General features: G+C 48.8%; 1 protein-coding gene across 4 annotated transcripts in view; it reads left to right on the top strand.

Moving 5' to 3' along the window:
* Window positions 1-11,576, top strand: part of fchsd2 (FCH and double SH3 domains 2) — a 143,303-nt gene extending 131,727 nt beyond the window's left edge. For 3 of the 4 annotated variants that reach the window (XM_090218910.1, XM_090218909.1, XM_036962135.2), the window contains 6 exons: window positions 519-602; window positions 1,401-1,578; window positions 6,992-7,200; window positions 9,011-9,185; window positions 10,761-10,831; window positions 11,091-11,317. In XM_090218910.1, the coding sequence (XP_090075036.1) occupies window positions 519-602; window positions 1,401-1,578; window positions 6,992-7,200; window positions 9,011-9,185; window positions 10,761-10,831; window positions 11,091-11,174 (801 nt within the window). In that variant the 3' untranslated portion in view covers window positions 11,175-11,317. Of the gene's footprint in view, window positions 1-518; window positions 603-1,400; window positions 1,579-6,991; window positions 7,201-9,010; window positions 9,186-10,760; window positions 10,832-11,090 lie in introns of all 4 variants that reach the window. The other variant, XM_036962137.2, reaches the window with a different exon arrangement.
* The last annotated feature ends 4,390 nt before the right edge of the window (window positions 11,577-15,966 follow it).

Below are 15,966 nucleotides of genomic sequence, written 5' to 3'. Positions count from 1 at the left end.
TGTTTATTATCCTAATTTTCTCCTTTCTCCTCCCTTCTCCCCTTTCCTATCTTTCACTCGCTCTGTCTCTCTCTGTCTGTCTCTGTCTCGCTCTCTCGCACTGTCTGTCTCCCTGTCTGTGTCTCTCCCTGTCTGTGTCGCTCCCTGTCTGTGTCTCTCCCTGTCTGTGTCCCTCCCTGTCTGTGTCTCTCTCTGTCTGTCTGTCTGTCTGTCTGTCTGTCTGTCTGTCTGTCTGTCTGTCTGTCTGTCGGTCTGTCGGTCGGTCTGTCTGTCTCTCCCTGTCTGTCTGTCTCTCCCTGTCTGTGTCTCTCCCTGTCTGTGTCTCTGTCTCTGTCTGTCTGTCTCTCTGTCTGTCTCTCTGTCTGTGTCTCTGTCTCTCCCTGTCTGTGTCTGTGTCTCTGTCTGTCTCTCTGTCTGTGTCTCTGTCTCTCCCTGTCTGTGTCTCTGTCTCTCCCTGTCTGTCTCTCTGTCTGTCTCTCTGGCTGTGTCTCTGGCTGTGTCTCTGTCTGTGTCTCCAGGCGTCTCAGCCAGATGAGTTGAGTATAGAGGAGCATGAGATGTTGGAGGTGATAGAGGATGGAGACATGGAGGACTGGGTCAAGGTAACAACAGCAATCACACAGTAAACACACAGCTCTGTGTAATATAGTCCTCTGCTTGACAAGGGTTGTCCTTTAACACAGAGCTCTGTGTAATATAGTCCTCTGCTTGACCAGGGTTGTCCTTTAACACAGAGCTCTGTGTAATATAGTCCTCTGCTTGACCAGGGTTGTCCTTTAACACAGAGCTCTGTGTAATATAGTCCTCTGCTTGACCAGGGTTGTCCTTTAACACAGAGCTCTGTGTAATATAGTCCTCTGCTTGACCAGGGTTGTCCTTTAACACAGAGCTCTGTGTAATATAGTCCTCTGCTTGACCAGGGTTGTCCTTTAACACAGAGCTCTGTGTAATACAGTCCTCTGCTTGACCAGGGTTGTCCTTTAACACAGAGCTCTGTGTAATACAGTCCTCTGCTTGACCAGGGTTGTCCTTTAACACAGAGCTCTGTGTAATATAGTCCTCTGCTTGACCAGGGTTGTCCTTTAACACAGAGCTCTGTGTAATACAGTCCTCTGCTTGACCAGGGTTGTCCTTTAACACAGAGCTCTGTGTAATACAGTCCTCTGCTTGACCAGGGTTGTCATTTAACACAGAGCTCTGTGTAATATAGTCCTCTGCTTGACCAGGGTTCTCCTTTAACACAGAGCTCTGTGTAATACAGTCCTCTGCTTGACCAGGGTGTCCTTTAACACAGAGCTCTGTGTAATATAGTCCTCTGCTTGACCAGGGTTGTCCTTTAACACAGAGCTCTGTAATTAGTTAACGGTCTTAACATTCTGTTGTGTAATTGGTTGTTTCAGGCGAGGAACAAGAGGGGGCTGATTGGCTACGTCCCAGAGAAGTATCTTCAGTTCCCCACCTCTAACAGCCTACTGAGCATGCTCCAGTCTCTCTCTGCCCTGGACGCACGTTCACACACCTCCTCCAACTCCACCGAGCCAGAGATACACACAGGCAGCATCAACGGAGACGCCAGCTGTAAGAAAGCACACACACACACCATTACACACACATGTACAGTGCCTTGCGAAAGTATTCGGCCCCCTTGAACTTTGCGACCTTTTGCCACATTTCAGGCTTCAAACATGAAGATATAAAATTGTATTTTTTTGTGAAGAATCAACAACAAGTGGGACACAATCATGAAGTGGAACGACATTTATTGGATATTTCAAACTTTTTTAACAAATCAAAAACTGAAAAATTGGGCGTGCAAAATTATTCAGACCCTTTACTTTCAGTGCAGCAAACTCTCTCCAGAAGTTCAGTGAGGATCTCTGAATGATCCAATGTTGACCTAAATGACTAATGATGATAAATACAATCCACCTGTGTGTAATCAAGTCTCCGTATAAATGCACCTGCACTGTGATAGTCTCAGAGGTCCGTTAAAAGCGCAGAGAGCATCATGAAGAGCAAGGAACACACCAGGCAGGTCCGAGATACTGTTGTGAAGAAGTTTAAAGCCGGATTTGGATACAAAAAGATTTCCCAAGCTTTAAACATCCCAAGGAGCACTGTGCAAGCGATAATATTGAAATGGAAGGAGTATCAGACCACTGCAAATCTACCAAGACCTGGCCGTCCCTCTAAACTTTCAGCTCATACAAGGAGAAGACTGATCAGAGATGCAGCCAAGAGGCCCATGATCACTCTGGATGAACTGCAGAGATCTACAGCTGAGGTGGGAGACTCTGTCCATAGGACAACAATCAGTCGTATATTGCACAAATCTGGCCTTTATGGAAGAGTGGCAAGAAGAAAGCCATTTCTTAAAGATATCCATAAAAAGTGTCGTTTAAAGTTTGCCACAAGCCACCTGGGAGACACACCAAACATGTGGAAGAAGGTGCTCTGGTCAGATGAAACCAAAATTGAACTTTTTGGCAACAATGCAAAACGTTATGTTTGGCGTAAAAGCAACACAGCTGAACACACCATCCCCACTGTCAAACATGGTGGTGGCAGCATCATGGTTTGGGCCTGCTTTTCTTCAGCAGGGACAGGGAAGATGGTTAAAATTGATGGGAAGATGGATGGAGCCAAATACAGGACCATTCTGGAAGAAAACCTGATGGAGTCTGCAAAAGACCTGAGACTGGGACGGAGATTTGTCTTCCAACAAGACAATGATCCAAAACATAAAGCAAAATCTACAATGGAATGGTTCAAAAATAAACATATCCAGGTGTTAGAATGGCCAAGTCAAAGTCCAGACCTGAATCCAATCGAGAATATGTGGAAAGAACTGAAAACTGCTGTTCACAAATGCTCTCCATCCAACCTCACTGAGCTCGAGCTGTTTTGCAAGGAGGAATGGGAAATAATTTCACAATAATAGTCTCTCGATGTGCAAAACTGATAGAGACATACCCCAAGCGACTTACAGATGTAATCGCAGCAAAAGGTGGCGCTACAAAGTATTAACTTAAGGGGGCTGAATAATTTTGCACGCCCAATTTTTCAGTTTTTGATTTGTTAAAAAAATTGAAATATCCAATAAATGTCGTTCCACTTCATGATTGTGTCCCACTTGTTATTGATTCGTCACAAAAAAATACAGTTTTATATCTTTATGTTTGAAGCCTGAAATGTGGCAAAAGGTCGCAAAGTTCATGGGGGCCGAATACTTTCGCAAGGCACTATACACACCACTACACATGCACACCATTACACAGACATGTACACACCACTACACATGCACACCATTACACAGACATGTACACCACTACACACACACACCATTACACACACATGTACACACCACTACACATGTATACCATTACACACACACACCATTACACACACATGTACACGCCACTACACACACATTCACAAAAACTAGGCAAATACAAAACACTCTCAAAGACTATAGAAACATTTTCAACTTTATTGTCATATCAAGACAATGATGGAAACAAAGATCAGAATCCAGTGTGTGTTAACTCACCTCAATAGTAAACGTCTGAACCCAGTGTGTGTGTTAACTCACCTCAATAGTAAACGTCTGAACCCAGTGTGTGTGTTAACTCACCTCAATAGTAAACGTCTGAACCCAGTGTGTGTGTTAACTCACCTCAATAGTAAACGTCTGAACCCAGTGTGTGTGTTAACTCACCTCAATAGTAAACGTCTGAACCCAGTGTGTGTGTTAACTCACCTCAATAGTAAACGTCTGAACCCAGTGTGTGTGTTAACTCACCTCAATAGTAAACGTCTGAACCCAGTGTGTTAACTCACCTCAATAGTAAACGTCTGAACCCAGTGTGTTAACTCACCTCAATAGTAAACGTCTGAACCCAGTTTGTTAACTCACCTCAAAAGTAAACGTCTGAACCCAGTGTGTGTGTTAACTCACCTCAAAAGTAAACGTCTGAACCCAGTGTGTTAACTCACCTCAATAGTAAACGTCTGAACCCAGTGTGTTAACTCACCTGAATAGTAAACGTCTGAACCCAGTGTGTTAACTCACCTCAATAGTAAACGTCTGAACCCAGTGTGTTAACTCACCTCAATAGTAAACGTCTGAACCCAGTGTGTGTTAACTCACCTCAATAGTAAACGTCTGAACCCAGTGTGTGTTAACTCACCTCAATAGTAAACGTCTGAACCCAGTGTGTGTTAACTCACCTCAAAAGTAAACGTCTGATCCCAGTGTGTTAACTCACCTCAATAGTAAACGTCTGAACCCAGTGTGTGTTAACTCACCTCAATAGTAAACGTCTGAACCCAGTGTGTTAACTCACCTGAATAGTAAACGTCTGAACCCAGTGTGTGTTAACTCACCTCAATAGTAAACGTCTGAACCCAGTGTGTGTTAACTCACCTCAATAGTAAACGTCTAAACCCAGTGTGTGTTAACTCACCTCAATAGTAAACGTCTGAACCCAGTGTGTGTGTGTTAACTCACCTCAATAGTAAACGTCTGAACCCAGTGTGTGTGTTAACTCACCTCAATAGTAAACGTCTGAACCCAGTGTGTGTGTTAACTCACCTGAATAGTAAACGTCTGAACCCAGTGTGTTAACTCACCTCAATAGTAAACGTCTGAACCCAGTGTGTTAACTCACCTCAATAGTAAACGTCTGAACCCAGTGTGTTAACTCACCTCAATAGTAAACGTCTGAACCCAGTGTGTGTTAACTCACCTCAATAGTAAACGTCTGAACCCAGTGTGTGTTAACTCACCTCAATAGTAAACGTCTGAACCCAGTGTGTGTTAACTCACCTCAATAGTAAACGTCTGAACCCAGTGTGTGTTAACTCACCTCAATAGTAAACGTCTGAACCCAGTGTGTGTTAACTCACCTCAATAGTAAACGTCTGAACCCAGTTTGTTAACTCACCTCAATAGTAAACGTCTGAACCCAGTGTGTTAACTCACCTCAATAGTAAACGTCTGAACCCAGTGTGTGTGTTAACTCACCTCAATAGTAAACGTCTGAACCCAGTGTGTTGACTCACCTCAATAGTAAACGTCTGAACCCAGTGTGTGTGTTAACTCACCTCAATAGTAAACGTCTGAACCCAGTGTGTGTGTTAACTCACCTCAATAGTAAACGTCTGAACCCAGTGTGTGTGTTAACTCACCTCAATAGTAAACGTCTGAACCCAGTGTGTGTGTTAACTCACCTCAATAGTAAACGTCTGAACCCAGTGTGTTAACTCACCTCAATAGTAAACGTCTGAACCCAGTGTGTGTTAACTCACCTAAATAGTAAACGTCTGAACCCAGTGTGTGTGTTAACTCACCTCAATAGTAAACGTCTGAACCCAGTGTGTTAACTCACCTCAATAGTAAACGTCTGAACCCAGTGTGTGTGTTAACTCACCTCAATAGTAAACGTCTGAACCCAGTGTGTTAACTCACTTCAATAGTAAACGTCTGAACCCAGTGTGTTAACTCACCTCAATAGTAAACGTCTGAACCCAGTGTGTGTTAACTCACCTCAATAGTAAACGTCTGAACCCAGTGTGTTTTAACTCACCTCAAAAGTAAACGTCTGAACCCAGTGTGTTAACTCACCTCAATAGTAAACGTCTGAACCCAGTGTGTTAACTCACCTCAATAGTAAACGTCTGAACCCAGTGTGTGTGTTAACTCACCTCAATAGTAAACGTCTGAACCCAGTGTGTGTGTTAACTCACCTCAATAGTAAACGTCTGAACCCAGTGTGTGTTAACTCACCTCAATAGTAAACGTCTGAACCCAGTGTGTGTGTTAACTAACCTCAATAGTAAACGTCTGAACCCAGTGTGTTAACTCACCTCAATAGTAAACGTCTGAACCCAGTGTGTGTTAACTCACCTCAATAGTAAAAGTCTGAACCCAGTGTGTGTGTTAACTCACCTCAATAGTAAACGTCTGAACCCAGTGTGTTAACTCACCTCAATAGTAAACGTCTGAACCCAGTGTGTGTGTTAACTCACCTCAATAGTAAACGTCTGAACCCAGTGTGTGTGTTAACTCACCTCAATAGTAAACGTCTGAACCCAGTGTGTGTGTTAACTCACCTCAATAGTAAACGTCTGAACCCAGTGTGTGTGTTAACTCACCTCAATAGTAAACGTCTGAACCCAGTGTGTTAACTCACCTCAATAGTAAACGTCTGAACCCAGTGTGTGTTAACTCACCTCAATAGTAAAAGTCTGAACCCAGTGTGTGTGTTAACTCACCTCAATAGTAAACGTCTGAACCCAGTGTGTTAACTCACCTCAATAGTAAACGTCTGAACCCAGTGTGTGTTAACTCACCTCAATAGTAAACGTCTGAACCCAGTGTGTTTTAACTCACCTGAATAGTAAACGTCTGAACCCAGTGTGTGTTAACTCACCTCAATAGTAAACGTCTGAACCCAGTGTGTTAACTCACCTCAATAGTAAACGTCTGAACCCAGTGTGTGTGTTAACTCACCTCAATAGTAAACGTCTGAACCCAGTGTGTGTGTTAACTCACCTCAATAGTAAACGTCTGAGCCCAGTGTGTGTTAACTCACCTCAATAGTAAACGTCTGAACCCAGTGTGTTAACTCACCTCAATAGTAAACGTCTGAACCCAGTGTGTGTTAACTCACTTCAATAGGTTCAAGCCTCATTGATTGTTCCAGAATTAAGTGATAACCCTCTCTCACCTCTCCCCCGCTGTCCCTATCCCCCCTCCCCCGCTGTCCCTCTCCCCCGCTGTACCTCTCCCCCCTGTCCCTCTCTCCCTCCCCCGCTGTACCTCTCCCCCCCCCGTCCCTCTCTCCCTCCCCCGCTGTACCTCTCCCCCCCCGTCCCTCTCTCCCTCCCCCGCTGTACCTCTCCCCCCCCGTCCCTCTCTCCCTCCCCCGCTGTACCTCTCCCCCCCTCCCCCCTCCTCTCCCCCCCCCCCCCCCCCCCCTCTCCCCAGTGAGTTTTGTGAGGGCGTTGTATGACTACGCGGGCCAGGCGGATGAGGAGCTGTCCTTCCCAGAGGGGGCTGTCATCCGTCTACTCAACAGAGACACCCAAACTGACGATGGCTTCTGGGAGGGAGAGTTCAACGGACGAGTGGGAGTGTTCCCTTCTGTACTGGTGGAGGACCTGACGGAGAGCGGAGAGAATGGAGCACACACACTGGTACACACACACACACACACACACACTGGGGAGTGTTCCCTTCTGTACTGGTGGAGGACCTGACGGAGAGCTGAGAGAATGGAGCACACACACTTTGAAACACACGCACCCACTTGAGAGCAGAAACACACACACACAAATGCACGCACGCATACACACAGCTACAGTACCAGTCAAACATACACACACGCATACACACAGCTACAGTACCAGTCAAAAATGTTGGGCACACCTACTCATTCAAGGGCATACACTATATTTACATAAGTATGTGGACACCCCTTCAAATTAGTGGATTCGGCTATTTCAGCCAGACCCGTTGCTGACAGGTGTATAAAAGCCATGCAACCTCCATAGACAAACATTGGCAGGAGAATGGCCTTACTGAAGAGCTCAGTGACTTTCAATGTGACAGCATCAAAGGATGCCACCTTTCCAACAAGTCAATTCGTCCAATTTCTGCCCTCCTAGAGCTGCCCCGGTCAACTTTAAGTGCTGTTATTGTGAAGTGGAACATCTAGGAGCAACAACGGTTCGTCCGCAAAGTGGTAGGCGACTCAAGCTCACAGAACGGGACTGCCGAGTGCTGAAGAGCGTAAAAATTGTCTGTCCTCAGTTGCAACACTCACTACCGAGTTCCAGACTCTGGAAGCAACGTCAGCAGAAGAACTGTTTGTTGGGAGCTGGGGGTTTCCGTGGCCGAGCAGCCGCACACAAGCCTAAGATCACCATGTGCAATGACACGCATTGGACTGGTTTTAAAGCTCGTTGCCATTGGACTCTGAAGCAGTGGAAACACGTTCTCTGGGGTGACGAATCACCATCTGGCAATGCGACGGACAATTCTGGGTTTGGCGGATGCCATAAGAACGCTACCTGCCCCAATGCATTGTGCCAACTGTAAAGTTTGGTGGAGGAGGAATAATGGTCTGGGGCTGTTTTTCATGATTCGGGCTAGACCCGTTAGTTCCTGAAAAGGGGGAATCTTAATGCTACAGCATACAATGTTACATGTTACTTGATTCTGTGCTTCTAACTCTGTGGCTACAGCATGACAAAACCCCTGTGCACAAAGCGAGGTCCATAAGGAAATGGCTTGTTGAGATCGGTGTGAAAGAACTTACTGGCCTGCACAGAGTCCTGACCTCAACCCCATCGAACACCTTTGGGATGAATTGTAAAGCCGACTGTGAGCCAGGTCTAATCGCCCAAAATCAGTGCCGACCTCACTAATGCTCTTGTGGCTGAATGGAAGCAAGTCCCTGCAGCAATATTCCAACATCTAGTGGAATATCTTCCCAGAAGAGTGGAGGCTGTTATAGCAGCAAAGGGGGGACCAAGTCCTTTTTAATGCCCATGAGTTTGGAATGAGATGTTTGATGAACAGGTGTCCACATACTTTTGGCCATGTAGTGTATTTGGGTCCACGATGAAACATGGATTCCATTAATGTGTCTGTTTGGCTGTTATGTCTAGTTCTGTGATTGGTTTAGGAGTGGTCATATCCTTCCTGGAGTTTAACAGGAGTTGTTTACTGTAGATAACAGTGTGATTAGAACTACTCCAATCCTCTGAGAATAACAGCTCTGTTATCTTGGTTTGGACTGAGTGCTAAACTTTTGTCGCCTGGCTCACTTCCTGTCTGTCGGCCTGGAGAACAATGATATGGAGACTGTTTTCAATGGTTATGAATAAGTCTCGGTATGCAGAATCTGTGAAAGATGATTGACACTGTCCTCTAACCCATAAATGTCCCTGTCTTTCTGTTTGTCTCCCTCTTTCATCTTTGTATCTTTCCTCCACCTTCCAGATCTCCCCATCTTCGAGGCTGCCCTCCTCCCTGCCACCCCTCCCTCTGTATGATCAGCCCCCGTGCAGCCCCTATGCCACCCCAGACACCCCCACCCCTCCGCCCCTCCCTCGCTCACCCTCTGTCAACGGGGAACACAAGCCGCCTCCCACAACGTACAAGGGACCCACTCACAGTAAGAGAGCGACCAATGCTGGGTTTTGTTTTTACACATGTAAGAAAGAGTAACATGACAATTACATACAGTCGGTAAGACTGTAAAATGAGTACATCTCTCTCTGCCTGTCTTTATCTGCCTCTCTCTCTCTTTCTGTCTCATTTTGTCTCTCTGTCTCTGTCCCCTTCTCTCTGTCTCTGTCCCCTTCTCTCTGTCTCTGTCCCCTTCTCTCTGTCTCTGTCCCCTTCTCTCTGTCTCTGTCCCCTTCTCTCTCTTTCTGTCCCCTTCTCTCTCTTTCTGTCCCCTTCTCTCTGTCTCTGTCCCCTTCTCTCTGTCCCTGTCCCCTTCTCTCTGTCTCTGTCCCCTTCTCTCTGTCTCTGTCCCCTTCTCTCTGTCTCTGTCCCCTTCTCTCTGTCTCTGTCCCCTTCTCTCTGTCTCTGTCCCCTTCTCTCTGTCTCTGTCCCCTTCTCTCTCTTTCTGTCCCCTTCTCTCTCTTTCTGTCCCCTTCTCTCTGTCTCTGTCCCCTTCTCTCTGTCTCTGTCCCCTTCTCTCTGTCTCTGTCCCCTTCTCTCTGTCTCTGTCCCCTTCTCTCTGTCTCTGTCCCCTTCTCTCTCTTTCTGTCCCCTTCTCTCTCTTTCTGTCCCCTTCTCTCTCTTTCTGTCCCCTTCTCTCTCTTTCTGTCCCCTTCTCTCTGTCTCTGTCCCCTTCTCTCTCTTTCTGTCCCCTTCTCTCTGTCTCTGTCCCCTTCTCTCTCTTTCTGTCCCCTTCTCTCTGTCTCTGTCCCCTTCTCTCTGTCTCTGTCCCCTTCTCTCTGTCTCTGTCCCCTTCTCTCTGTCTCTGTCCCCTTCTCTCTCTTTCTGTCCCCTTCTCTCTGTCTCTGTCCCCTTCTCTCTGTCTCTGTCCCCTTCTCTCTGTCCCTGTCCCCTTCTCTCTGTCTCCTTCTCTCTGTCTCTGTCCCCTTCTCTCTGTCTCTGTCCCCTTTTCTCTGTCTCTGTCCCCTTCTCTCTGTCTCTGTCCCATTCTCTCTGTCTCTGTCCCCTTCTCTCTGTCCCCTTCTCTCTGTCTCTGTCCCCTTCTCTCTGTCTCTGTCCCATTCTCTCTGTCTCTGTCCCATTCTCTCTGTCCCCTTCTCTCTCTTTCTGTCCCCTTCTCTCTCTTTCTGTCCCCTTCTCTCTGTCTCCTTCTCTCTATTTCTGTCCCCTTCTCTCTGTCTCTGTCCCCTTCTCTCTGTCTCTGTCCCATTCTCTCTGTCCCATTCTCTCTGTCCCCTTCTCTCTGTCTCTGTCCCCTTCTCTCTCTTTCTGTCCCCTTCTCTCTGTCTCTGTCCCCTTCTCTCTGTCTCTGTCCCCTTCTCTCTGTCTCCTTCTCTCTGTCTCTGTCCCCTTCTCTCTGTCTCTGTCCCCTTCTCTCTGTCTCTGTCCCCTTCTTTCTGTCTCCTTCTCTCTGTCTCTGTCCCCTTCTCTCTGTCTCTGTCCCCTTCTCTCTGTCTCCTTCTCTCTGTATCTGTCCCCTTCTCTCTGTATCTGTCCCCTTCTCTCTGTCTCTGTCCCCTTCTCTCTGTCTCTGTCCCCTTCTCTCTGTCTCTCTCATCAGATCATAGTTCTGCTCTGAGTCCAGTGTCTCCAGAGTTCACTCCCGACGGAGGCCCTAGCAAACTACGACCTGTAAGCCACCCCAAATACTCAACCTTTCAGCAGGCGTAGATCAAGGCCAGTGTTGGGAGAAGAAGTGTGGATTTAAAGTCATTTCTGCATGTAGATCAAGGCCAGTGTTGGGAGAAGCAGTGTGGACTTAAAGCCATTACTACATGTAGATCAAGGCCAGTATTGGGAGAAGCAGTGTGGATTTAAAGCCATTACTGCATGTAGATCAGATATGTGTTTAATGCCCCACCCCCCTCCCTCTCTCTCTCCCGCTCCATAGGTCCGTGCAGCCCCCCCGCCCCCCAAGCAGAAACCTCGCAAAAAAGCAGAGAAGACTGAGGAGGTGGAGATCACACTGGTGTGACAGACAGACGCACAGCGCTGCCCTGCAGACCTGAGTGACTGAACTTTGAACTGGGCTTTACCTCTAACCTTTGAACCATATAACTCCCCCTTCTCTCCCAACACTGGGAAGAACTCCCCCTTCTCTCCCCCTACCTCCCAACACTGGGAATAACTCCCCGTTCTCTCCCCCTACCTCCCAACACTGGGAAGAACTCCCCCTTCTCTCCCCCTACCTCCCAACACTGGGAAGAACTCCCCCTTCCCTCCCCCTACCTCCCAACACTGGGACGAACTCCCCCTTCTCTCCCCCTACCTCCCAACACTGGGACGAACTCCCCCTACCTCCAAACACTGGGACGAACTCCCCCTTCTCTCCCCCTACCTCCCAACACTGGGACGAACTCCCCCTTCTCTCCCCCTACCTCCCAACACTGGGACGAACTCCCCCTACCTCCAAACACTGGGACGAACTCCCCCTTCTCTCCCCCTACCTCCCAACACTGGGACGAACTCCCCCTTCTCTCCCCCTACCTCCCAACACTGGGAAGAACTCCCCCTTCTCTCCCCCTACCTCCCAACACTGGGACGAACTCCCCCTTCTCTCCCCCCAACCTCCCAACACTGGGACGAACTCCCCCTTCTCTCCCCCTACCTCCCAACACTGGGAAGAAACAAGGGAAGGAAGATGATTATGTCTCCTAGCAACAAGAGTAGCAGCCCCTCCCTGCTCACCCCTCCTCTCCCTCTGTGTCAGACTGTCTGTTGCCTTAACTTTGCTCCCATCTGGCAGCCATTTTGAATGAAAGGAGGAAGAGCGGGAGGAAGAGGAGAATGAAAAGGAGACATGTTGAGGAGGAGAGTTGCTATGAAAGGGAGTTTTATCTGCTATGTGAGCTGGGATTCCCCTGTTCTTGCCATATATAGTCGTATCATACGTGTTTAATGTGGATTAGTACAGTACATTACTGTTGTCATAGGAATGTTTCATATTAGCCTAACCCGCTGATTGGAGTATCTATTTTATATGTAGTAGAAGTTGATCCGGATGTCAACCTGAAATAGCATTGTACATATAGTTAAAGGGTATGGTGAGATGGAGGGAGGAAGGGAGAGAGGGAGAGAGGGAGGGAGGAAGGGAAAGAGGAAGGGAGAGAGGGAGAGATGGAGGGAGGAAGAGAGGGAGGGAGAGATGGAGGGAGGGAGGGAGAGATGGAGGGAGGAAGGGAGAGATGGAGGGAGGAAGGGAGAGAGGAAGGGAGAGAGGGAGAGATGGAGGGAGGAAGGGAGAGAGGGAGAGATGGAGGGAGGAAGGGAGAGAGGGAGAGATGGAGGGAGGAAGGGAGAGAGGGAGAGATGGAGGGAGGAAGGGAGAGAGGGAGGGAGGAAGGGAGAGAGGGAGAGATGGAGGGAGGAAGGGAGAGAGGAAGGGAGAGAGGGAGGGAGGAAGGGAGGGAGGGAGAGATGGAGGGAGGAAGGGAGAGAGGAAGGGAGAGAGGGAGAGATGGAGGGAGGAAGGGAGAGAGGGAGAGATGGAGGGAGGAAGGGAGAGAGGGAGGGAGAGATGGAGGGAGGAAGAGAGGGAGGGAGAGATGGAGGGAGGAAGGGAGAGAGGGAGAGATGGAGGGAGGAAGGGAGAGAGGAAGGGAGAGAGGGAGAGATGGAGGGAGGAAGGGAGGGAGGGAGAGATGGAGGGAGGAAGGGAGAGAGGGAGAGATGGAGGGAGGAAGGGAGGGAGAGAGGGAGGGAGAGATGGAGGGAGGAAGAGAGGGAGAGATGGAGGGAGGAAGGGAGAGAGGGAGGGAGAGATGGAGGGAGGAAGAGAGGGAGGGAGAGATGGAGGGAGGGAGAGATGGAGGGAGAGATGGAGGAAGGGAGAGAGGGAGGGAGAGATGGAGGAAGGGAGAGAGGGAGGGAGAGATGGAGGAAGGGAGAGAGGGAGGAAGAGAGGGAGGGAGAGATGGAGGAAGGGAGAGAGGGAGGGAGATAGAGATGGAGGGAGGGAGGGAGGGAGGGAGGGAGGGAGAGAGGGAGGGAGAGATGGAGGGAGGAAGGGAGAGAGGAAGGGAGGGAGAGATGGAGTGAGGGAGGAAGGGAGAGATGGAGGGAGGAAGGGAGAGATGGAGGGAGGGAGGGAGAGATGGAGGGAGGAAGGGAGAGATGGAGGGAGGAAGGGAGAGAGGGAGGGAGGAAGGGAGAGATGGAGGGAGGAAGGGAGAGATGGAGGGAGGAAGGGAGAGAGGAAGGGAGAGAGGGAGGGAGGAAGGGAGAGAGGGAGAGATGGAGGGAGGAAGGGAGAGAGGGAGAGATGGAGGGAGGAAGGGAGAGATGGAGGGAGGAAGGGAGGGATGAAGGGAGAGATGGAGGGAGGAAGGGAGAGATGGAGGGAGGAAGGGAGAGAGGGAGAGATGGAGGGAGGAAGGGAGAGAGGGAGAGATGGAGGGAGGAAGGGAGAGATGGAGGGAGGAAGGGAGAAAGGGAGAGATGGAGGGAGAGAGGTGGGGCTGGATCCTCCCTGAACGTTCTCTAACACCTCCCTCCATCTCTCTCTCCTTCTCAGACAGACTGTTCTGTCTATCTGCAGTTTGTATGGATCAGTGGTAACCACCACACACACACACACACACACACGCACACACACACACACACACACACACACACGCACACACACACACAGAGATAAGTCTCCTCAGCTTCAACCTCTGATGAACAGTGTGTGTTTGTATCATTGATATGTAGTCGTCAACAGGAAGTGCAGAGGAGACAATAGGAAGTGCTCTAAGAGATGGGGTCAGAGGTTTGGTGTTTCACAGCTGTGGTTGTAACCCCTGGTCAGGCTTCTGTTTACCCTTCAGACATATATACTGATACCTGCATTTAATGCTTTACGATGCCTGTTTTCTCTGACGGCCTGTCAGAATCAACCCCTGTTCTGGTTATGTATTGGACCGGGTGTCTCTCTCTCTCTCTGATGGAGTCTGAGTGAGGGGGATGTTGAGTGGAGAGAGACTGTATTTAAACGACTGAATGAACGAACCCAGAGGCCCACCCGAAAAGAAGGGAAGTAGAGAAGGGTGCAGAAAACAACACCACCACAGAGGACAACATGTCCAGAGGACAACATGTCCAGAGGAGCTGCACCACAGGGGACAACATGTCCAGGGGACAACATGTCCAGGAGAGCTGCACCACAGGGGACAACATGTCCAGAGGAGCTGCACCACAGGGGACAACATGTCCAGAGGAGCTGCACCACAGGGGACAACATGTCCAGAGGAGCTGCACCACAGGGGACAACATGTCCAGAGGACAACATGTCCAGAGGAGCTGCACCACAGGGGACAACATGTCCAGAGGAGCTGCACCACAGGGGACAACATGTCCAGAGGACAACATGTCCAGAGGAGCTGCACCACAGGGGACAACATGTCCAGAGGACAACATGTCCAGAGGAGCTGCACCACAGGGGACAACATGTCCAGAGGAGCTGCACCACAGGGGACAACATGTCCAGAGGAGCTGCACCACAGGGGACAACATGTCCAGAGGACAACATGTCCAGAGGAGCTGCACCACAGGGGACAACATGTCCAGAGGACAACATGTCCAGAGGAGCTGCACCACAGGGGACAACATGTCCAGAGGACAACATGTCCAGAGGAGCTGCACCACAGGGGACAACATGTCCAGAGGAGCTGCACCACAGGGGACAACATGTCCAGAGGAGCTGCACCACAGGGGACAACATGTCCAGAGGACAACATGTCCAGAGGAGCTGCACCACAGGGGACAACATGTCCAGAGGAGCTGCACCACAGGGGACAACATGTCCAGAGGACAACATGTCCAGAGGAGCTGCACCACAGGGGACAACATGTCCAGAGGAGCTGCACCACAGGGGACAACATGTCCAGGGGACAACATGTCCAGAGGAGATGCTTTCTGCCACCTTTTTGTGTATTCCTACTTTAAGACTGTAGCTTTTATTATTGAAACCAGGAAGTCTACGTTGTTTCAATCACCATTTTTTGTTGGTGTGATTTTGATTCCGCGTCCTACCCACTAAGCAATTAATGGTATACCACATCCCTACCGAGCCCCTAAAGTTACTGAGGAGGAAGAGGTAGATGTGGGAAAGGGTCTGACTTGTCTCGCTTGTGACCTTTCAGTTTGACCCTTGACCTTTGACATATGATGTTGTTGTGTAGATTTGGAAAGCACTTCAGGCTGATAAATTAGGTCCTAACATTTCACACAGCGATTGGCTTGCACATTTCAAACCTGCCACAATGATAGTCTATTTTACGGTGATATGCCCTATCGTATAGAAGATTCAACAACCTGTTAGCAGCCCCTTCAAGCCTTCCTAAACCCAACCCAGGGAGACATCATGGCACTTTATTCACTTTGATTGCTTTTATTCTCTTGTTTGTATTTCTGTTGTTTTTCAGTGTTGCTGTCTCATTCTGGCTGCACCTTCCTAACCTCTGACCCCTAACCTCTGACCCCTAACATCTGACCCCTAACCTCTGACACCTAACCTCTGACCCCTAACATCTGACACCTAACATCTGACCCATATCCTCTGACACATAACCTCTGACCCCTAACCTTTGACCCAGCATTGTGTTCTACAGAAGCCAGGGAACCATTTGGTCTTGGAGGGTGAGGTGCTCCTTTAGAATGGTGTTATAAATGTTAAAATATATATATACATATATTTGATTTGAATTATGAAACATTTCTAAAGAATATTGAATGATTGTAGAGAGAATGTGTATTTGTTAGTTTTAGGTGGTGTATGAGCTTTGAGA

Source organism: Oncorhynchus mykiss, chromosome 24 (assembly GCF_057628025.1).
Source record: "Oncorhynchus mykiss isolate SJ-2025 chromosome 24, ASM5762802v1, whole genome shotgun sequence".
NCBI lineage: Eukaryota > Metazoa > Chordata > Actinopteri > Salmoniformes > Salmonidae > Oncorhynchus > Oncorhynchus mykiss.
The sequence above is the reverse complement of the archived record's forward strand: the minus strand, read 5'-3'. Positions and strand labels throughout refer to the sequence as shown.